At 41.4% G+C, this 22,592-nt stretch overlaps 1 protein-coding gene across 1 annotated transcript; it reads right to left on the bottom strand.

Moving 5' to 3' along the window:
• Positions 1–19,330, bottom strand: LOC108439811 (platelet-derived growth factor receptor-like protein). The gene is made up of 6 exons (XM_017718417.2): positions 19,178–19,330; positions 16,850–17,159; positions 6,066–6,217; positions 4,885–5,178; positions 3,406–3,545; positions 1–1,896 (listed from the first exon to the last, which is right to left on the bottom strand). Exons 1-6 carry the CDS (start codon positions 19,233–19,235, stop codon positions 1,678–1,680), a joined length of 1,173 nt encoding a protein of 390 aa, XP_017573906.1. The 5' UTR covers positions 19,236–19,330; the 3' UTR covers positions 1–1,677.
• Positions 19,331–22,592: the final 3,262 nt, after the last annotated feature.

Here is a 22,592-nt window from a genome sequence, read left to right as displayed (position 1 = left end):
AAAGGGAAACAGGCATTTTCAAATGATGTAAAACACTGAAGAATAACAAAAATGGAGAGACAAGTTTTTCCTCCGACAGCAACAATATGTTGTGTTTTGGATGCTGGTATGCTGGCCAACCAGCAGGGCCATGCTGGGTGATGAGCTAAACCAGCAACAGAGCAGCATAAACTAGCCTAAACCAGCTTAGACCAACATGGTAAATATGCTGATCTGCGCTGTTCGTTCAGCATGGAGGAACCAACCGCCTAGCGCTAATTAACATATATTTGCATGTTGGTCAGCTAGAAAAAGAAAATGAAAACTGGAAAATGAAAAGTGAATCTCCAGCAGGTGGCGCTGAGTCATGATCTGTCGCTTTGCTGTTGATTTATCCTTTTTGCATTTTCATTTTAATTCTGTCAGATTTGCAGCCGATCGCTGTGAAGCCAAAGTGACCTTCGTGTTTTCTTTTGTCTGTTACCGTTTTCATTTTAGATGAACAGAATAACGACTAAAATGAAATGACAAATCGGCGTTTTCAGTTTCTTTTTATTCTTGTCACAAACGGCTCGCGCTCATGTGAGAAATGAAATTGAAGGCATTTCATTTCATTTTCACTTTTGGCAGGATATTTGCGCAGATGTTTGGAAAAAGAAATGGCAAAAAAAGGTTTGCGTTCACATTTTATTCTTTTTATTTTCATTTCCTCTTTGGCTGGATTTGCCTCCCATATACACTGTTCTCCCCTTCACGCCAAATACAGTTGATAAGGAAGGACGTGTTTGGTGTCTGAAGTTCTGAGGTGGAGCTATGAAGCTAATGTAGATGAGAAACTCATGACGACCGAACCGGATGCCTAAATCTTGTCTCAGACAGTGTTGAGTTGTGTAGACTTGCCCATGTGGTTTCTGACACTGTATGGCCTGCTGTTATTTATAAATACGACAAAAATGATGTTGTACAGTTAAAAGACAGTTGTAACCCCCATCTAGAAGCGTACATTTGTTTATATCTCCGTCTGTTTGTCTGTAGATAACAGTCATCTGTAACAGCTTAATGAGGAGCGTGACTGTAAGTGGTAGATGCAGTTGGTACAATGCTAATTTGCATATTCGTTCCAAATTAAAGAAACAAGCTTCAGATAACAAATGTGTCTTGGCTTATTCACTACATTCAAGGTAGAGGGAATAAAAAGAGAAATAAATAAAAGGTAAATTTGACCTTTTGTCATTGCCAATTTAAAGGGGCGCTCTGGCTATAATGCAAGCTTTAGCGATCGCTGCACCTTCTGTAAACATGCTTTCTCCACCCACTCGTCCTAAGAGTGAGAATTTCCATGCAAACCCACTTCTGATGATGTATGTTGAAGGTGGGAGGAGCTTTTGAAAGACTACAGGCACTTTGCTGGCTGCTAGCTGGCTGATGTAATGGAAGCCAGATAGCTGACGTTATCCCCTGTAGGCCGAACATCACGTCTGTGTTGGTGAGCTACTACATCAGTGCATTTCTTTATCGCAGCGTGAAATCTGCCATCGGTTGTTTGATCATATTTGTGCAAGGCATTCTGATGAATAATATAATAAATGCTAGTTTTAGGCCAGAATGCCCTTTCAAGGGACCGCAACACCATAGCTCTGAAAGCTGAAGGTCAGTCTGTCATCAGGTGAGTCGTCGCTCCATGACCATTTCACCTTCTCATGGTTTCTTTGGTTTGTTGGTGCTGCGCGATGACAGCACTTTAACAGTAGTGGAGACTGATCGTGACCCCTCCAGGTTTTGGGCTGTGCAGGTGTAGGTGCCTTGGTCCACCTCTCTGAACTCGTCCACCAGCAGCACGGTCTGGGAGCGCAGGCGGCTGCGCCCATCCACCTGGACCGTCTGCATGCTGTCCTGAGTGTAGAGCGGACGGCCAATCTGAAAATACACCAACGAGACCAACGTGGTCACACCTGGACATGATCACACCTGGACAAGGCCTTGAGTAGAGTCCATAAGGAACAACTGACATGTCCAGAGATTTGTGCACTAGATTTGTTTCGCATGATGTTGAATGGCAGCTACACTTGCAATGAAATAACATATTTGTGGGCGGAGCATGAAGATGTCAGAGGGTCAATTTAGATTGTTGGGTGTTTTTTTGAAGCCTGCTGAATAAATGACTGGGTTGATTTAGTAGGATAGTATTGGGACAGTACGTGAAATGCAAACAAAAACAGAAAGAAGTCCATTTTTGAGCTGTTTTTAACCAAAAACAAAGACTAGATATGTAATGTTTTACCTTATCAGCTTCATTGTTTTTTGTAAACACAAGTTGGGACAGGAGCAATTTAAGACCAGTGGTGGACAGTAACTAAGTAAATGTAATTGGTTACTATAATTAAGTATTTTTTGGTGTATCTGTACTGAAGTTTTTCCATTCTGGGCGACTTTTTCCTTTCACTCCACTACATTTCAGAGTCTAATATCCGACTTTTTCCTCCTACATTTGGGAGAAATCTGTCGTTCCTTTTGGTTTCTGTGTGTATAAAAACGTAACATGTCAAAACGAAAGAAGCGCAAAGCCAGAGCACCAATCAGGGCCCAGCGGTCACTTTGTTTAGAGCTGGTTTTGACCTGTTGGTCATACCGACCCAGTGCAGCACGCGGTTCAACGTCAGCGCAGCAGCGTAAAACTTTGGGAGAGTCTTTTCAACATAAATGATGAACTAACCTAACTTTGTGTAAATAGAGCTCAATGTAGAAATATGTCCACATATGCAGTCGAGACTGACGCGGCTTTTTTCTGAATTTCTACAAACACCATTTCATTTTATAGTAAATGAGTTTGGGCTGGTTTATGTTTATGAACAGACGCCTACAGATCAACATAGTAAAGGAGCTCATCTGTGATCCTGAGTTTAAAGCCAGTTTTTATTCAACTTAAACTTGGTTACAACTAACTAAGTTGTAAATAAATCTGAAACTGAAACTTTGCTTGTGTGTAAAAAGTGATTTCAGAGCCACTCGGTTCTCCCTGATGGAAACTGTTTATATTTGGGCTGAGGATGAAAAGAACCTAGTTTAAAAGCAAGCAACTATCATGATATGCAGTGTATTATTGCCCATAGCATGGGGAACGAGCACATCTTTGAAGGCACGTTTAACACTGAAAGACGTGCATACATTTTGAAGACACATATGCTGCCATCTAGATTAAATGTCCAACTCCAAGCAACATTCTGCATATTACAACAGCATAGCTGCATAATCAGCGAGAGGACCTGCCTGCTGCTGCCCAGATCTGTGTCCAGCAATCATTAACTAGAGCATTACTGTGTAATAATTACTGCAAAGCAGAAACTAATAAAGAAATCAGAAAGTAAGTACAAGCAACAGGAAGCTATGAGGACAGTGAGTGTACAGTCTTATAGTCTTTGGACTCACCGTCTGACCGGGGTACTCCCAGGTGAAGTCCACCAGCACGTCCTGTTCTCCCACCACTGTACAGGTGACCTGCAGGTTCTGTCCCAGAGCCATGGAGTCTGATGAGGCCTGGATGACAGGGACTGGGGGAGCAGCAGGGTCTGCCAGAGACATTGAGCGTCATTTGAAACTGACATTCTCCAAATTTGATCCAGAATCGAAGACAACTGGGCCTGCTCAGCGTATGTACACATACCATAGAGTATGGTAAGATGTTAATTGCTTAAGTGCTGATCTTATATGCAGTGTTAAAGCCCCTGCGAGCCCAAATTCATCTTTTCTTTCTAATTTGGTTGTTCTTGTTCCTGTGGGCACATAATATACATGCAGAAAACGTCCTACAAATAACTGTCCGATGTCCACTAAAGAGCTGATGCATTTCGATTTACAGTGGGTGGTCCTAATATTGCTCAAATAAGCTGTCCCCTCACCAATCACAAGGCTGATGTGGTTTGTCCTGCCCACATAGCTTTGAACTATACATTCAACACTGCCTCAAATGAAAGCTAACCACCAAGCGAAAGCTATCAAACCGGCTCATCCCTCAGTCGTCTGGAACTTCTTTGTCCAACCAGCCAGCATTCCCTGGATGCAAATCCAGCAATAAAGTGAATAAGAACCTTAAGACATCGCCATATAACAGCTGGATGATGTTTTTTAGCGAGTGGACACAGCGAGTGAATCTACAGTATGTATGTATGTAGAGCCCCTTTCACTCATTTCTTCACACTCTGCTCATGCCATTGTTTTCAGTTCTGCTTAGTAGTGCAGCAGGCGGGAAGTGTTGGAGGGAGGGATGCCAATCAAGCATGCTCATTAGTATATTAGGCCACACCCAGATTGCTGAGTGTTTTATATTACACTCTGTTCTCGTATTGTACTGATACTTTTAATATTTTACTATGGGAAAGTGTCTTTTTTTCAGACCCTCACTGAGCTCGTTTGGGCAGTCGTGGGCTGGAGGTTAGGGAACTGGCCCTGTGCTGTCAGTCCATGACTGAGGTGTCCTTGAGCAAGACACCTAACCCCCAATGGTTCCCTGGGTGCCATGGATAGGGCTGCCCACCGCTCCGGGCAAGTGTGCTCACTGCCCCCTAGTGTGTGTGTTCACTAGTGTGTATGTGGTGTTCCACTTCATGGATGGGTTAAGTGCGGAGGTGGAGTTTCCCCGTTTGTGGGATTTAAAAAGTATCACTTACTTAAAAGCTCTTGTCACTTTCATTCAACTCTATATGGTCAGATGTCATGGTCAGTACCATGACCTATGCTTTTGCCTCAAAAAGCAATTAGAGTTAAAGTCAACCCACTCCTGTTTTCCGTTCTTTTTCTAAATACAGGGAAATACGTCAAATTCATTGTCAGTGGTTATGAGCTCTAAGCTGCACATGTGGTAAAACTGCTTCAGTGTTCCTTTAACCTGAGGCTGATTTATGTACTCACAGTGGACGTAGATGAGCATGTACTTGGTGGAGCTCTGGCGCAGGTTGCCCAGGCTAGCCACGCAGTACAGAGATCCAGCGTGGTGTTGTTTGGGCCTGTGGATAGTAAAGCCACGCGTGACCTCAAAGGAAATCTCCACTCCATCCACCTTCACCTCCACAGGCGGGAACTCGCGGTGCAGAGTGACTTTAGCCTGCGGAGACGTGACCTGACAGGGCAGCACTGTGGGCCTGTTAGTGCGCAGCTGGATGACCTCATAGTAGTTGGAAGAGGGAACAAACAGCTCCTGAGGGTCTAAGAGAGGCATAAAGACAATGAGTGCGTTTACGTGCATTTAATAATCTGATAACTGCAGAAAATCAGATTTTGTCAGTAATCTGATCAACATGTTTACATGCACTAGAGTAATCAGATAATGGGGAAACTCCAGGTCTACGTGAGTCAGACAGTAATTGGATTTCTGCCTTGCAACCAGCCAGTAAACTCAGAAGAAGACGTGACGTAAAACTCAAACGTCATGCTGCTGCCTTTTTAAAAAACACCGCGTCACTTTACCTGAGAATATGAGCAAACATCATCTAGAAGGTGAAGAATATTTAAATCCCTCATTTCTGTTCACGCATGCCTTTTCAACTGAGCATAATCATGTTTATACAGGGTGATTCTACAGCCTCACACAGCCATCCTGAAGCTCCAACCTATTTATTTATATCAGTTTATGACATTAAAGGGCTCAAATCCTGCATTTGTCTTGTCTTTAGTCTGTGCCTGATGATACTGTCTACCAAAACAGACATGATTAAAGTTTTTACCTGACCATTTTCTGACCTCTCTTTGTCCCTTACAGTTAAACAGGTTGCAGCATTGTTTCTACGTGTGGACTGCATGGTCTGGGCAGTGCAGTACATTTTGAAGCTTTAGTTTCAAACTAAAGTTTCCATCCTAATTAAAACACTGTTATTGGGAAAACCAAAGGAACGGCATTTGCCATGATACAGGCCCTTTAAAGCTGTCAGTCAGGGAGAAAAGACATATAGGTTTTTATTTAAGCATAAGTTGTTGCTACATTTGTTGACCATTAAATAAAGACTCAGGATGTTAATGAAACACAGGTGGTGTAGAACCCCTGCCGAGCTCCTTCATGCCTTCTGTTACACACAGACGGACGTTTGCACATTTACCAGGGAAGAAGACGAAGACTTTGACGGCCTTATCGTACTCCTTCCTGCACTCCGTGTCCTCGCAGTACATGGGGTAGCAGGTGAACTCCCCGGTGTCGGCTCCTGTTGTGTTTGCTAAAATCAGGGTGCCATATCGCTCATGCTGGACCGTCCTGGTGAACAAAGCGATGTCAGTCATGAATCAGATCTGATAAAACATTTAAACGGTGATGGAAAAAAGGTTAATTTAAAGAAATGAACCTGCACCACAGGCCAAAAACGCAGTGCTAACATCATAAAGCAAAACATTAATTTTCTTTAATGATTAAGAACAGAATTTATATGGAAGTCTGTTTACGCCACTTGAAAAAAAGGCCACATGTCATAATTACGACTTGTAATCTTATAATTATGACTTGCTGTTTTTTAATCATAAGAAATAATAATAGTAAACATGATAGCAACTCACGATTTTGACTTAAGATTTCATGATCTTGTCTTACTATCTCATAATAATGAGAACATTTTGTCATCTTTATGAAAAGTCATCATCAGTTTGAGCTCGTAACTTGTTATTATGAGATATTAAGTCATAATCATGAGAAACTTTCTCCGCGCTGTAAAATCTCATTATTAAAAGACAGTAAGTCATAATTATGAGGTTATGTAGTTGATGGATTTTAACTCTATAGGTAGGATGTCTTTATTATGCAAAAGCCGATCATTTATGAGATGTCATGTCATAATTATGACGTATTAAGTCATTATTAAGGGAAATTTTCTTGGTGTTATGACTCACTAAATGACATATTTATCACTAACTAAATATACATATATATTATATGTTTACATGTATATTTTTTTCAGTGTTGAGACAACAGCTGTGTCTAATAAGCTAAAATGTAATGATCACTGGCTACTCAGGTAGTATTCTTTAACAGGTACCCAGCCATGTCTGATTCAAAACTCTTGCATCTGTATATGTCCGTCCATCTGGCCATTATATCCTTTACTGCCTTATTTCCCATAATCCAGAGACGTCATCTCTGACGTGGTCAATAACAGCAACAGCAGAGCATTTGGGGTGGGGGACCACTGAAGTTGTGCGTTGTTCATCATGTCCATATTAGGAACGCCGGGCATAGGCCAGCATAAATGGTCGTGTTGATTTCTCCACTGTGTGTCCGTGGATCCTCTGCAGTAAGAAGTTGTTAAGGAGTCGAAATATGGTGTAGTCTAGTGGGTAACACCCCTGCCTTTTACTCTGTAGACTGGGGTTCAATCCCTGCCTGGGTAAACACCCTACACTATACCAATAAGAGTCCTTGGGTAAGACTCCTAACACCACCTTCGCCTACCTGTGCAAAAATGATCAAACTGTAAGTCGCTCTGGTCTGCCAAATGCCATAAAGGAAATATTAATTTTGCTACACTCAAACTAACACCACTGCATTGAACTGACATAAATCTGCACTGTAAAAAACAGAACTTAAAATTGCTCGCCTTAATATGATTTTTAGTTTAGCTGAACCAAAAATATTTAATTGCACCAGAAACTGTAACAAAGTAATTGGAACTTTTTTGAGTTTCTTGTTAAAAGTTGATCTGACCTTACAACCTGCATTGTCAAAATATACGAACTGTAGTTGAACCCTAGTTCAGGCCAGGCCGACTCATCTGGCATGCTTAATTTGACTCCGGCCATCTTGAAATGGATTTCACCTGCGCCAAGTAGCGACTTGGGCTACTCTGAACTGAATATTAACGTCCAAATCTGAGCATTATGGTTGAAATACTACCTTTGTTGTAGTTACATGCTTAAATTTGTACAATATATTCTTTTTTGGATATACTACACAGCGTTGCACCAGCCAGCCAAGCAGCCAGTTAGCTAACCTATCTACCTAGCTAGCTACATAACCGCTTGTTAAGCAGTAAACATCAGCACTTTGCTAACGTTTATTTACTAAATTTACACCGGTAAGCGGTGATACCGATGATATATCGCTCCAGCGACCGCATTCAGGTCATCAGTAGGCTAATGCCAAAGGTCTTCTCTTGTAGCTAACGTAGCTAACTGGCTAGATACGCCCCGCGTGCGGGCTGGCTAGCGGCAGCGCGTAGCTACGTTAGCAACGAGAGAAGAAGGATGTACGTGTGTCATTCTTTAAACCTTATTTCTCATTCTCACTGCAGTCACTGAATGAAGTGCAAGTTTTGCGGTTTTGTCAGCTCAAGTCAAGAAGGTCTATTGAGGCACCATCCACTTGGACACAGGAGAGGAGCTCACTGGCCCTGTGTCTACAGTCACTGTGTGTGAACCTTCAAAACACACGGAGCGTTACGATCACATCTCAACACGCCCCATTGCAGGACTGTAAAAAGGCAGGAGACTTTGACCTTTTTTTGTGATTTGTGTGAATTTAGAGGAATTTGCACTCAACGCACCTTTTTCACGCACCTTGGACATCATTTAAAAAGTCAAGAGACACTACGTTGCCCCTTCCTGCGCTGCGAGTTTGAAACTAACAATATAAAAACTCACAGAAGTAGAAAGCACAAAAATTCAAAGGAGATTAGAACATGTCTAAGAGAGCCTACTGAAAATGAAATCTCTGCTGTTGAGACTGAGACCATTGACCAGCCACTGGATACCTCTGTTGAGGTAGAGACATTACAAAGTGTTTCAAGTCAGGATTGAAGTGACAGAGGAAGGGGTGAGTGTGTAGATGATCAGGCTCTAGAACATCAAATTGCGTCTTTCTTTCTGTGCATGCAAACAGTATTGCATGTTTCTGAAAGTGCTTTACAGAAAAAAATTGTTGAAGAATTTAATGATATTCTGCACTTTTCAAAGTGTCATTCCTTTCAGAGAATCAAGAGGAGGTGCTAAGTGAAAATAGTATAGAAGTAGATGATTGGGTTATTCAAGAAATTAATGATGCAGTATTCAAAACAAATCCGTTAATTTTAGCTACTGAAGCAAAAGGTGCATTGTCAACTGATCACAGGAGAATTCTCTATTTTAAGGAGCACTTCCCTGTAATTGAACCAACTGAATATACATACAGAAGCACCGATAAAAAAATCATTTGTTTATGTTCAGGTTTTAGAGACTTTGCTGAGATATTCAGATTTTTCAGGAAAGTTCGTTTTTTACTAAGAGGATAAACCTGGTCAATATAGATCATTTAGAGATGGTCAGTCCTTCAAAGACAAACTTTTCGGGGCACAAGAGACAAGTATTTCTATAGGATTGTACATCGATGAGTTTGAAGTGTGTAATCCTTTGGGGACAGCTAGAAAAATTCATAAGATCATTGCAGTCTATTGGGTTGTGCTTAACCTACCAGCCAAGCTTCGCTCTACTCTGCCTTTAATTCAGCTGGCTGCTCTTGGAAAGAGTATTGATGTCAAACAGTTTGGGTATGATGCATTTCTTTATCCACTCATTAAGGATATAAAGTATCTGGAAACAGTTGGGGTGTTTGTTGAGGTTCTAGATGAATTTGTAAAGGGAACAATATTTTGTGCCTGCGCAGATAATCTTGGGGCCCACAGCCTTGCAGGCTTTCACGAATCTTTTAATGTTGAGACATTTTGCAGATTTTGTTGTCTTAATCGAGATCAAATTGCCGCTGTTGAGCCGAAGGATTTTCAATTAAGAACCGTAGATCCGCACAACGCCTTTGTGGAGGAACTTGAGTCTACTGACAAGCAAAGTGTGAGTGGTGTAAGAAGGGCTTGTGTCCTCAGTAAGCATTTGGCATACTTCCATCCAGTGACTGGGTTTCCTCCAGATATTTTACACGACTTGTTTGAAGGTGTAATTCCAGTTGAATTATGTTTGTGTCTGAAGGAATTGATTCGGAAAGGATTCATTACATTTGATGGACTTAACAGCCGCATAAAATCATTCCCTTAAAAATTTTCTGATAAGGTTAGTAAGCCACAACAAATTACAAAAGCCAGCTTTGGAGTGGGAAGAATCCGTGGCAATGGACATGAAAATTGGACACTCTTGCGTTTACTACCTCTTATGATTGGGAGCACTATTCCACAACAGGAACCCTCATGGGAAATATTGATGGACCTTAAAGAGATTGTTGAGATTGCTGTCTCTACTACACTATCAGAGGAAATACTGTGTTACTTGGAGGGTAAAATATCTGACCATCGAAAGTTGCTTCTTGATACTTTTCCTGACTTTATGTTGCGTCCAAAACATCACTTTATTGAACATTATGTACATCTTGTACGCTGCTATGGACCTCTAGTGGACTTGTGGACCATTCGGTTTGAATCAAAGCATAACTTCTTCGAACAAGTGGTGCATAATGCTCTCAACTTCAAAAATGTGCTGCTAATGCTCTCTTCTAAACATCAACAAATGATGGCATACCACCTAGATAGCCAAAATCTGTTCAAACCAAAATTGTACGTTGGGAATGTTGACACAATCAAAATTTCATCTTTAGAAGAAAAACTGAGGGCAGTGATCAAAAAGAGGTGTCCCAATCAAGAAACTGTGTCCCTTGCCAAAGATGTTTATTTGTATGGGACCCAGTATGTAAAGGGCATGGTAACTTCTGCTGGGCAATGCAGTGGACTGCTGGACTTCTACAAGATACAGAACATATTGGTGGACTTTGCAAAGGTGTCCTTTGTCGCTGTAAAGCTCTCATCTTGGTTTATGGAACATTACAGGTCTTATCAGCTTATTGAAAGCAGCTACACAGATATAGAAATCCTGGACCCAGAGACCATGAAGGATTACCACCCATTGGCTGCATACCCAGTAACAGGAACGTTGATGGTGACCCCCAGGACGTGCCTGCTGCATTGATTACAATTTGATTTTAATGTGTGGTTGTTAATATAATAGTAGTAGTAGTTGTTTGTGTGTGGGCTTGTACACACATTGCTGTGTTTTTTATATATAAAAAAGGAGAAAGATATGGAATTCATCGGACAGAAGATGGATCTCACGTTCTCCCTTAGGCGAAAGGAGATTGTGGAGGTTGAGCCCATGGTCTTGGAAGTCCAGGAGAGATGGCCTGCTCTATTTCTTGAAGAACAAGTAAGGCCTTTTTTTATCAGTAGTATTTAGTAGTGTGTCTGTGTGCTTTCCAAGTCAAGAATCAACGCTTAGTATTTAATTGAGCTAAATGTTAATTTTTTATTAAATAATGTTTTAAATATTTGCTGACTACATGCCAATGTTTTTGTAATATTAATATTTTCTTATTAATGGCATCTTATGCCATTTATATATTTTTCTCCTTATTTCAGATTTTTTCACCATAAAATTGTTTTTTTTTTGGCACAGTTTTGTTTTAAATACGTTCCGTCTTTTATTACTTGAAAAGAAGTTAAGACTTTATTGACCATGGGTTTTACCTATGGTGCCATCCTTTTTTTGTTGTGAAATTGGTATTGAAAAAGTTTCATTGGTATTGGTACAGACCTACCAGGTTTCTGGTATCTTGACATCAAAAATGTAGACTAGACTATCACGTATTGATTAGGTCAGTTTCCCAGACAGGGATTAAGCCTAGTCATAGACAGCATTTTCTTTGCTGTGTCGTCAAAGACTAGGTTTAGTTCCATGTCTGGGGAAACTGTGCCTAAGGGTTTAATATTTAAGGTACAAACGATAAAATCTCGAAATGAGTAACTCAATCATTAAATGTTTTTGTGCTTTTGTATTTGCACTGCAGATTTGTGAGGAGTTCTGTCGTGTCACAACCAAGGACCTCTTGTGGACTGTGCCGTGCAAGAAAGGGATACTTCAGTCAAGACATGGACAGCCTCTTGGAAATGCTTGACGAACAGGTACACTTACCTGTTACACATTATATTTGTTTTTGGAAGGAATAATGGCAAACTGTAAAAAAAAATAAAAATAGGCTGGATCATGTGGATAAAGTTGAACATTAAATAGTGACTAAAGGGTTAAAAATCACTGTTTGTGATTGGGAAGGTGTGCCACCATATCCCCCACCATTCAAAATAATTTGGTGGTCTCTCTACAGGTCGTCTCTTCTGTTCCATATATTCCACTGCAGACTGGTTGAATTTGCCAGTCACCACCATGGCAGAGAACGTCAAATATGCCAAGAGTGGCTTTCTATCGCTGCTGTAACTACAAGAACAGGGATACTCAAATATGTATCTTACAGGTCCTGTTGCACAATTTCCACTGGGTTGAATCTCCATAGAGCACAACCAAGCAATATAAATCCCCTGTTTCTCATGTACAACAAAGCTGATGACCGTAGGTATAGTCCTCAAATGTCCAGAACTACACTATTGTCATTATACTGGGGCACCTGCCTGTTTGTTGTTTCTTCTGAATGGTTTTATTACAAAGTAAGCACACAAGCTTTGTTCTTCTCTTAGGTAGTATAAACAGTATTTCAGCCAACTCCTCCAGTGAAGTTTATTCGGACTGTGTACTCTGTCCGCAATAAAATTTATTTAGGTCTGGACCTGGATTGGGGCGGCACGGTGGTGTGGTGGGTAGCGCTGTCGCCTCACAGCAAGGAGGGCCTGGGTTCGATTCCCCGGCCGGGTGACCGGGGTCCTCTCTGTGTGGAGTTTGCATGTTCTCCCCGTGTCTGCGTGGGTTTCCTCCGGGTTCTCCGGTTTCCTCCCACGGTCCAAAGACATGCAGTCAGGCCAATTGGACATGCTGAACTGCCCCTGGGTGTGAGTGGCTGTCTGTGTCTGTCTGTCTGCCCTGCGATGGACTGGCGACCTGTCCAGGGTGTATCCTGCCTTCTGCCCGAAGACTGCTGGGATAGGCTCCAGCTCCCCCCCGCGACCCTGAGGGAGAAGCGGCTTAGAAAATGGATGGATGGACCTGGATTGGAGTCCACCTATGGAGTACTTGTGTATTACTCTGTTTCTTTTTTTCTGATTTACAGACGTCTGACATGGCACTGCATCGAAAGAGAACAGCTTTGGAAGGTCTACCCATATTTGTCCATGAGAATTCAAAGCAGCTTTTTCCAGCATGCCTGGTGAGTACAGTGTGGGCTTTTCCCTCAAACACAGGTGCACATTAGGGTTGGGTGATTGGACGGTTTCTATATGTACATAAAATATGTGTCTTGGAGATTAAATGGTAGGGGGGTAAGAAAATATCAATACACTTGAATGTTGTGATATGTTTGGCGATACTGTCGATTCTCCGAACCAAAATATTGATCTTTAATCATTTACATGCGAGATTGGTGACAAACCGTGCCTTTTGTGCTGCGTTTAAACTCTGCTAGATTTACTATTCTACTTTGTCGTCAGCCATTAGACTCCCCCAGAGACTCCTCCGCTCCAGTGTAAACGATAGCATTAGCATTATCTGTGTACTAGACCTGGTTATAAGTTGGAATTATTTCATCACTGGGGTAATGTGTAGTTAACGTAATCACAATGTATTGTGTAGAGGAAGGAAAATGAACAATGTACAGGCTGTGATTTTAGGTTAGGCTATTCTCTTGTCCATATGCAACCACTGAGGCAAATGGATAAATATAAATCAACCGAATAACAACGTTACATAATGCATGGAGTAACGTTACGTTACCATAACAGCAGTGATGCAGAATTAGTTTTACCATGAGAAGACGCAGCACTTGCAGTACTAGATCTTATAGATAGCTGCTGTTCAAACATTTCAACTGCAAGCTTCCTTGAAGTGCAAACAGTGGCATTCCAGCACCGTAAAGGCCAATTTATACTTCTGCGTCGAGCCTACGCACCCCACACCGCAGCCTGACGGGCACCTTCCCAGAAACGTAACTACACAAAGCAGCAGCTGTGACTGGCCTGCCGAGCCTCATGTTCCTGCCTACACATTCCTGCCTTCGTGGCCTAAACTGTAGAATGATGCAGAATCGCGGCCATACAAACGCAGACAGCCGTTTGCGCAGGCAACGCATTGACTCGACGCAGCCTTTACTCTACCGTGCTGACCCCATGTTTGCACTGCACCTGTTCATGCTGCCATCTCCGAAATGCAGAGCTTACAAAACATGGTTGGGTCTCTGTCCAAACTGCTCCCACATGTTAAAGTTTTTTTAGCCCCAGATTGCACGCCGGAGAAACTGATGCATCCCAAACTAGACTTGAATACCTCACTTACATTAAGGTACACAAGTGTAGTTTTGGACACAGACCCTGTTTTTTTAGTAACGTCAAATACGTAGACAGGTCTCCCTGCCTGTGGACCCCACCACACCTTCCCACCCTAACAGTCTTTCTCTCAAACTTGTTCTTTGGGCGATTGTTGTACAGCAGTGGTTTTTGCTTTTCTACAGGTAACCGATCCAGAGGATGAGCAGACCAGAGGTGTCCAGATGGGTGTCCTCACTGTTCTTGATGATGATGATGATGATGCACCTGCCTTGCTGCCCACAGTCTCAAATATTGCCACTGTGCTGGAAGAGGCCATTGTTCTCACAGACATTCCAGACCTCCCTACTGCTTTTGCCTACCTTCTCGGCCTGCTCTGTTTCTTGAACATGGAGTTTCCACAGGAACATACGTAAACTTTTGAAGCTATTCAGCACATCTTCATGGAATTGTCCACCACTTGTTCACGAGCTTAAAAACCAAGCTCTTACTCTAAATTGGAAGCTGGTCTGTCCCCCACTTTGCTCGTTGGCCTAATCGTTCTGTGCGAAATGTCAGGACATTTTAGCGTTCCCCAATTTCCTGATAAGCATTTGATTGGTTTATCCCCAAGGCTGTTTTCTTGCCATTGTTTGGTTTAATTGTTCTGTGTATCTTTATGCCTTGAGCACTGTTTTAAAAAAAGTCTAGTGCCGGGCACAGTTCTACAGTCACAGAGGTTCCAGATGTTGTTTGTTTTGGGATGATTAGGTGCTGTACCTCAAATGGATTGGATTGAAAGTAATATGTCCACTGATCACCCACCTAAGGTTATGGCAGGCACGAGTGGGCTTACAGAGTGCACAGAAAACTGCACCCATTTTCTGAAAACTAGCATAACTTAGAAAGTGAATCTAAATCTGGATATTGTTTGTTTATGCTGTACTGCAGCACTTTATTTCTTGCATTGTTACTCAAGTCAGAAGTGTTATTTTTGAATCAGCCTGCTTGGTGGTCTTATTCTTGCCACATGCAATTTCTTGATGCAGAACGGTATTAAATTTAGAGATTTATGTACATGGGAAAGATAAATTATCTGAAAAAGATATAAGTTGGCACAACTTTTAAAAATTTTGGAACTCTTAGTATGTAAAACTTAAATGTTGAGGTTCATATACATGGGAAAGACAAATGATCTGAACAAGATATAATAAGTAGGCACAACTTTAATCATTTGGAATTCTTTGTATGTAAGACTTAAAATCTGAAGTTTATATACCTGTGAAAAATAAATAAATAAATAATTGGAACCAGAAATAATAAGTTGGCTCAACTGTGAGTGACTTTCTTAAAAACTTAAGAGTTTGAGTTGGGATCAAAACACAAAAATTCGAGTGCAGTAAGTTGCCTTGAAATTTTGAGTTTTCTCAACTTTTTCATTTTGCAGTGTGGCAGCTGCTCAAAAACATGCCCAAGCTTTATTAATTGTACTATATAAGTTGCTTTGGCAGTAGTGGAGTACATTATGAGCAGCTGGAGTTTTTATACAACAGGGTTAAAGCGCAATAGTAGACTTACTTTCATACAATGACATTTTAGTGTGCAGGAGTGTGAGCTTGCTATTAGCATAAATGTAGCAATGTTTATATTTCAGCTCCTCAATGAGCTCATTAAAAAGGGCACAATGCTACTTCAACAAAGAAATCTTACAAGCTTACGTGCAGCTTCAATCCGATATTTGATTATTTCATTAATTCAGTCAAAGCAATGGCCACTAGGGGGCCTGCAGAGAGAGGCCATAGGTTTCATATAAATTAATATAAATATGTCTTCATGTCACACAACTTTTTTTATTTTATTTTGCATAATTAAATCATTAAGATGTGAATAAAGTCACTGAGAGTGGTTTAATATGAATTGGTCCATAAAGAGAACTGTTCACAGTGGTGGTGATAGGAACCAGACGTCTGAAGAGTCTAAAATCTACATCATTTAAAAGTTATTACACAAAATCAGTGCTGAATATGCCGACTGATGTCTGAGACGTTGTGTTACAGTGATTTTCAGAACAGCTTTTGGCTTAAAATGCCTTTTAAAAATTCTTCAGTGGTGGAGAAGTACATGAAGGGTGCTGTGAGTCAAACTTGTCCCCAAAGAAAACGTACTTTTCTCAGATTTAGGACTAGTTTATCATGATTAACATGGCATATAAATCTCAGAAGACTCATATAGGTTCACTATTAGTTTCGGAGAGTAAATAGAAGGGCTGTATTTGTGTTGTAGCCGTTGTGACGTCTGGTTCCTATCAGCACCACTGTAAAGAAACCTGAGTCTGTAAGTTTCTCTGCGATGAACCATTTCACACCAAACCGCTCTGAATGACTCTGTTTACATTAACCATTGAGTCAAGGAGAAATTTAGAAAAATGGGTGGCTTTCCCCTTTAAAAGTGCGGGAAGACTTAAAGACTTATTGTAACAGCTGCTCCCAGTCAAAGGCTTTTCAGTAGAATATGCTAAGTGTACAGCGCTGCAACACCAGTGGAGCATTAACTGGCTTACTATATACAAAGACTTCACTGTGAATATATATAGAAGCTGTAGAACTGCTTGCTTTAATACCTTTGGCCTGTAGTGGATCTGAGCCGCTGACCTGCCACTGTAACCATGACAACCAGCCTTGACCACATACCTGAGTCGCCCATCGTCGTCCTCTTGCAGGTAAGGTGGGACACCCCACTGGACCGGACTGCCCTTACACCTCAGCTCCAGCGTGAGTCCTGCCGTGACGGACAGCGTTTTGCCCACCTTCTGGAACTTCCCCTTATCCAGCACCTGAGTCAGGTACGTCTGAGCCGCTGGAGGCCGAGGCGTGGCTTTGGCTTTGGGTTTAACAGATGCGCTCTTGGTCTTCTTGTCCACCACTTTCTCAACCTTAGACTTGCTTTTAGGCCTTTGAGCTGCCACTGGCTTCGACTGCTGACCCTCCTTCTGGCTCAGGCCTGCATGTTTATAGATATAATACAGCTCTTAAAAAGGCTTCTGTGTACTAAAGCATGAGTGCAGTCTAGAGAGCAAACCAGTTTGTACTACTGTCATATGCAGAGGTTTGGGCAATAATGTGTTATAATAATAATAATAATAATAATAATAATAATAATGGTTATTATTATTTTTATGTTGTTGTTTATCAGTGCACGTTATCTACAGAGAGCACACTTACCTACAGACTTTAATGCACAGTTATGTTTTATCTGTTAAATTTAACATGTTGGAGAAAATTACATTTAAAATATAGCCTGTGCAAAAGTTTTGGCACCCTTCATATTTCATGCTGTATTTTTCCCAGTATGTCCAACTCAACAAAAAGATGTTATGCACTAAAACAAGCAGGAAAATGACATGTTTCAGTGAGATCTGTGTAGAGGATGTGCTAATCAAAACCAACTAAATGTCATTTGAGGCAACTTTTGTGTAAAACTGTGTACGAAAAGTATGAATTCTGTTTTTTTCCCATTACTTTCTGTTTTATTAATAAAGTATATGGTAGACTGGTGGCCCAGCCAGGGTGTGTCCTGCCTTACACTCAGTGATTGTTGGGATAGGCTTCAGCTCCCCCATGACCCAGAAGGATAAGTGGCTTAGAATGTGTGTGTGTGTGTGTGTGTGTGTGTGTGTGTGTGTGTGTGTGTGTGTGTGTGTGTGTGTGTGCGCACGTAATATTATAAAATGCATTTAAAAAAATGTTTTTTTTTACTGCTTTCATGAGCAAATTACACTTTCAATAAAAATACAGTGGATGGTGCTTAAAGGCTTTTAAGCTACATTCACATTAGCTTACAACATTTTAAAATCTCTGCTTATTTTTTTTCCAAAATCTGTGCAGAATTCAGTGGCTGAGATGTGAACAGAGTCATTCAGAGCGGTTTGGTGTGAAATGGTTCATTGCAGAGAAACCTATAGACTCAGATCTCTTTATAGTGGTAGTGATGGGAGCCAGACGTCACAATACCTACAGCACAAATGTAGACATTTTATTTACTATCAAAACCACCAGAGAACTTACACGAGTCGTTTTATATGTAATGCTGATGATGACGGTGGAAATAAATAGTGAAAAACCTGAAAAGAAGTTTTCTCTGGGTAATATTAAGTCTCCTTTATTTATAAACCACATTTGAAGACATTATGTGCCAAACAATGTGCTGTACAATAAACTCAAGTCCTTTTGTCTGGGCTCGAAATAAAGCTATTATTTTGCTAAGTTAGGTATCCCCCGGTCAAATGACGTGTTCTTGACTTTCTAACTGAAACCGAACACAGTTAACACATCCTCTACAGAGAGCACTTTACAGATCTGTTCAAATTACAGCACAGGGTCTGTTTTTTCAAGAACAACTGATGTGCCGAGTTTAACAGGTTGAAAAATGAAGCATAAAATCTAAAACATTTGCAAAGGCAATACGATGTGACCTGTTAAATTCTGCAAGTGAGCAGTAATTGTGCATCAAAGTGTGCCGAAGTGTGTCAAAACTGTGTGAACTTTTCACTTAGACGATCAACCAAACCCCTTCATTTGACCAGGGGCGCCAAAACTTCTGCACGCAACAGTAACTCCCCGCCCCACATGCACTTTAAAAATACGGTGTAGGCCAGAATCTCAAAACTAACACAAAACACAGTCATCAGGCAGTGGATTCATAACCATTTCATGTAGTAACTTTCAGTGAGGGAGCTTTTAGAGGTGGACGTCTGGTTCCTATCACCTCCAGTTTCTCCAGAACAGAGCGTTTAACACCAAACCTTCATCGTAACCATTTAATTAAACAGGAATTTCGAACATTTTGAGAATTCCTTCTTAATCTTTTGCATGCATTAACAGGAGTAAAGACAAGACATCACAAGTTGGGTATTAGACGAAGGCCTGAAGAACATCAGAACTTATAATGGTACAGCATCTACTTCATCACTGAGATTCAGGCATAGGCTTCTTTCCATTTAGGGCCTGAGAGGGACTCACCGAGCTGAAAGAGCAGCGTGCAGAAGAGCAGAGCCAACAGCACCACGGCCAGCTTCATGACGGAGTCGCTTCACTCCAAATGCACTGCAAATGCCTTTTTTATGCACTAGACTTTTCAGTTTGTCACAGAAGTAGACCAGAGACAGCAGAGCAGAGCAGATAGAGCGAGTGTGGGGACCGTGTGTGAGAGACTGACGCTCTAAACCAGCTGCCTTTGGACACACACACGCATTCCTGCTCTCAGCGCTAGCATTAACACCCCAAATTCCTCCAGCTGGGCTCAATGGGCTCTTTCTGCAGCCGGATAGGGATGGCCAGGCCTGCAGGCTAAAAAAGCTCCCGTGTTTATTTAGCTGAGGAAAAACACACCACTGACCGGCCAACGGGCTGTGAAAACGACCAGGCAGGCTACAGCTGCTGGCTAGTACGAGTTAGGCTGTGGTCACCTGTTCTATCTGTGGTTGTTAACTTCAACACTTACACAGGTGACCTCATGTGAGTCATGTTTAGGGTAAAGAGGAACAAATTTCAAATTCAAACTTAATTCAATTTCCATATAATTCAGTCATTGAGACGTAAACGAAGTCATTCAGAGTTTGGTATGAAGTGGCAAGATTCACTAAAGACTCAGATGTCTTTACAGTGGGGGTGATGGGAACCAGACGTCGCAATGTCTACAAAACAAAGATAGACATTTTATTTACTGTCCAAAACCAGCAGTGAACCTACGGGGTTTTATGTATTGTTGATGATGGTAAATAGTCAGAAATCTGGAAAAAGACATTTTCCTGGGGTTGCCTAACAACAATGCATGTACCTCTCCACCATGAATAGATGTTAAATACATTTTGCGTAGATGTCTTTTAGGTTACATTCTCATTACAGGCCTCATTGCTCAAATCCCATCTCTCTGACTCAATGGTTCACACTGGTTTAGGTAAGTGACTCAAATCTGTCATTAATGTCATTAACATTTTCCACCGTTTACAGGCTTTAACTTCTGTTCGGCGCTGCTGCCATGGTAACGCTGAATGATGGCACAGTGAAAAAAAAGCACAAGAACTCTGATCTGAGCGTCACGTTAAGGTCACACGGCCACGAATCAGATCCGTATCCGATCTGAGACCGCATATGAAAGGGGCTCAGGTCGGATTAGAAAAGATCAGATTTGTGTCCACACAGCCCTGAAAACATCAGATCTGAGTCACATTAGAGCAAAAAATCAGATTTGTGTCCACACAGCCCTGAAAACATCAGATCCGAGTCACATTAGAGCAAAAAATCAGATTTGTGTCCACACAGCCCTGAAAACATCAGATCTGAGTCACATTAGAGCAAAAAATCAGATTTGTGTCCACACAGCCCTGAAAACATCAGATCCGAGTCACATCAGAGCAAAAAATCTGATTTGTGCCACTTCAACCTGGTAATATGAACGCAGCCTTAGAGGCATGAAATCAGACGTCTGGTTCCCATCACCGCCACTGTGAACAAATCTGACTTTCTTCCTGGAGCTTCTTTAGAACAGAGCGTGTCACACCAAACCAGCCTGAATGACTTTGTTTGCATCTTAATCGTTTAACTATGCAGACATTTTGCAAAATCTGGGGAATTCCCTTTTAATAAATTCTAAAATATCCTTCAGTGAAAGTAAAAAAGTTGTCGGCATTTAAAGAAACTCATACACACATAAAGCAGCAAATATCTGACATAAAATTAAGAGTAGAAGATTCATTTTCTTTGATGTTAGTACCTTTAATGCTGTGTGACCCAGAGTAGAGCCTTCTTTTCAGCAACTCTCACATGCACTGCATATTCAAACACACACTGGGACCATAGGAATAACGCACACAGTGTGAGGTGAATGACGCAGAGCATTATTCCTCTGCTCTACAGCAGCACGCTGTCCTCCTCCTCCTCATCTTCCTCAGCAGCGCAGCCCCCCAGTGTGGTGTGGTGAGTAATGGGTGGTACTGGTTCTTGCACAAAGATTACTGAGCACAGTTTCTCTTACAGCTTCTCAGAATGTTCTCCTTTAGCCAGTTTGGATGCGCATGAGGAAGAAATTTAAGGCATGTTTGGTGTGTTTGGGTTGATTGTGTGACTTATTGACTGTTTGAACGGGAACACTAACAGTTTTGGGAACAGCTTTTGATGAGAGGGGATAGCGGGTTTTAAGCCTGGCAGGTTTTAAGATTGGTAGGATGGAAGGGTTGAGTGGCAGTAGTTGCACCAAAAACAAGTGAAAAATTCAGTGCTGACGAAATTAAACTATACTTAATTCTATAGAGGTGCTTGTCTTGTTAAAGAAATGCGTCTTGTTTTTTTCCCCCTTCACACTGAAAAATAAATAACTCGTACTTAACGTTGGTTTTGGCTAGAACTTAGTAAGCGAAAAGGGTGGTCTCCGACTTTTAAACAGCACTGCGTTTTGTTCTCTTGTTTAAATCTAGGTCGGCTTAATCCATGTCTGAGACAGCAAACACATATGTGTATAGGCTCTAGCGGGGGTGGGTGGGGGTTGGGGGGTGGTGTTTGGGATGAATGGCCCACCTATGTAGAAGTGACTGACGTTCATGTCTGCAGCATATAGATTAGCTAATGTAGGTTCTGTATAGCGGAATGACCCAGTTTTTGAGTGCCAAGCTTTTTCATGAGGTTTGATTGCTTATGCACCACTGAGTTGTGCCACAGGTAAGTCTTCATGAACAGGGCTATTGTTCCTGCGTGAGTTTGGGCCAATAAGTAGGATTTAAAAAGCCTTTTTCAGCTTTTTCATTAATGAAGCATGTGAAAAATGATTCATGATATCTTAGATATCTTGGTGTAACTCCTTAAACAACACAGACACACAAAACATTAGGCGTCTCGTTCATATAACATTGACATTAATCCTTTATTTTACTAAATTATTTGTCAGGGACAATATCAGTCAAACTGTTAGAGCCATAGTTATCCAAAGAGGCTTGATAATTGTGCTGGACAAAGCCAGCTTGCTGCTCTTTGCTTTATTATTCTATACGTTTCTGTACCATTTTCACAGTTTTCAAGCTAAAACCACAAACATTTCTGTGTTCACATAGGAAATGGCCTGGGATAACAGCAATGGTCTAGCAACACCTTAGCGACCACCCGGGATACTATAGCAATGGCCTTGCAACACCTTATCAGCCACCTGGCATTTCATAGCAACAGCTTTATCAAAGTTTGGTCACTGATGTTCCCCTTCGTTATTATTCTACACTCAAAATATGTAAAAGTTTCAAAGCCAATTTCTGAACTAGAACCACCAAACATGGCCCAGACGTTGAGTATAAAAGGAACTAGTACACTTGTGCTTTTTGGACTGATCAGGACTATGGATTTCATGCAGCAATCATCCATAGACCATTTTTTAAAGCACTGAAGGGCAAAA

This window comes from Pygocentrus nattereri, chromosome 11 (genome assembly GCF_015220715.1).
Source record: "Pygocentrus nattereri isolate fPygNat1 chromosome 11, fPygNat1.pri, whole genome shotgun sequence".
NCBI classification, from domain to species: domain Eukaryota; kingdom Metazoa; phylum Chordata; class Actinopteri; order Characiformes; family Serrasalmidae; genus Pygocentrus; species Pygocentrus nattereri.
Note: the sequence above shows the minus strand (reverse complement) of the source record. Positions and strands in the feature narration are given on the sequence as shown.

Excerpts from the sequence above, each read along its gene's own strand:
- LOC108439811 (XM_017718417.2), bottom strand. The coding sequence starts at position 19,235 with ATGAAGCTGGCCGTGGTGCTGTTGGCTCTGCTCTTCTGCACGCTGCTC. Across the intron at positions 5,179-6,065 it reads AGTCTTCGTCTTCTTCCCTG|ACCCTCAGGAGCTGTTTGTT; the intron begins GTAAATGTGCAA and ends TGCCTCTCTTAG. Across the intron at positions 1,897-3,405 it reads GGGAGTACCCCGGTCAGACG|ATTGGCCGTCCGCTCTACAC; the intron begins GTGAGTCCAAAG and ends GTGTATTTTCAG.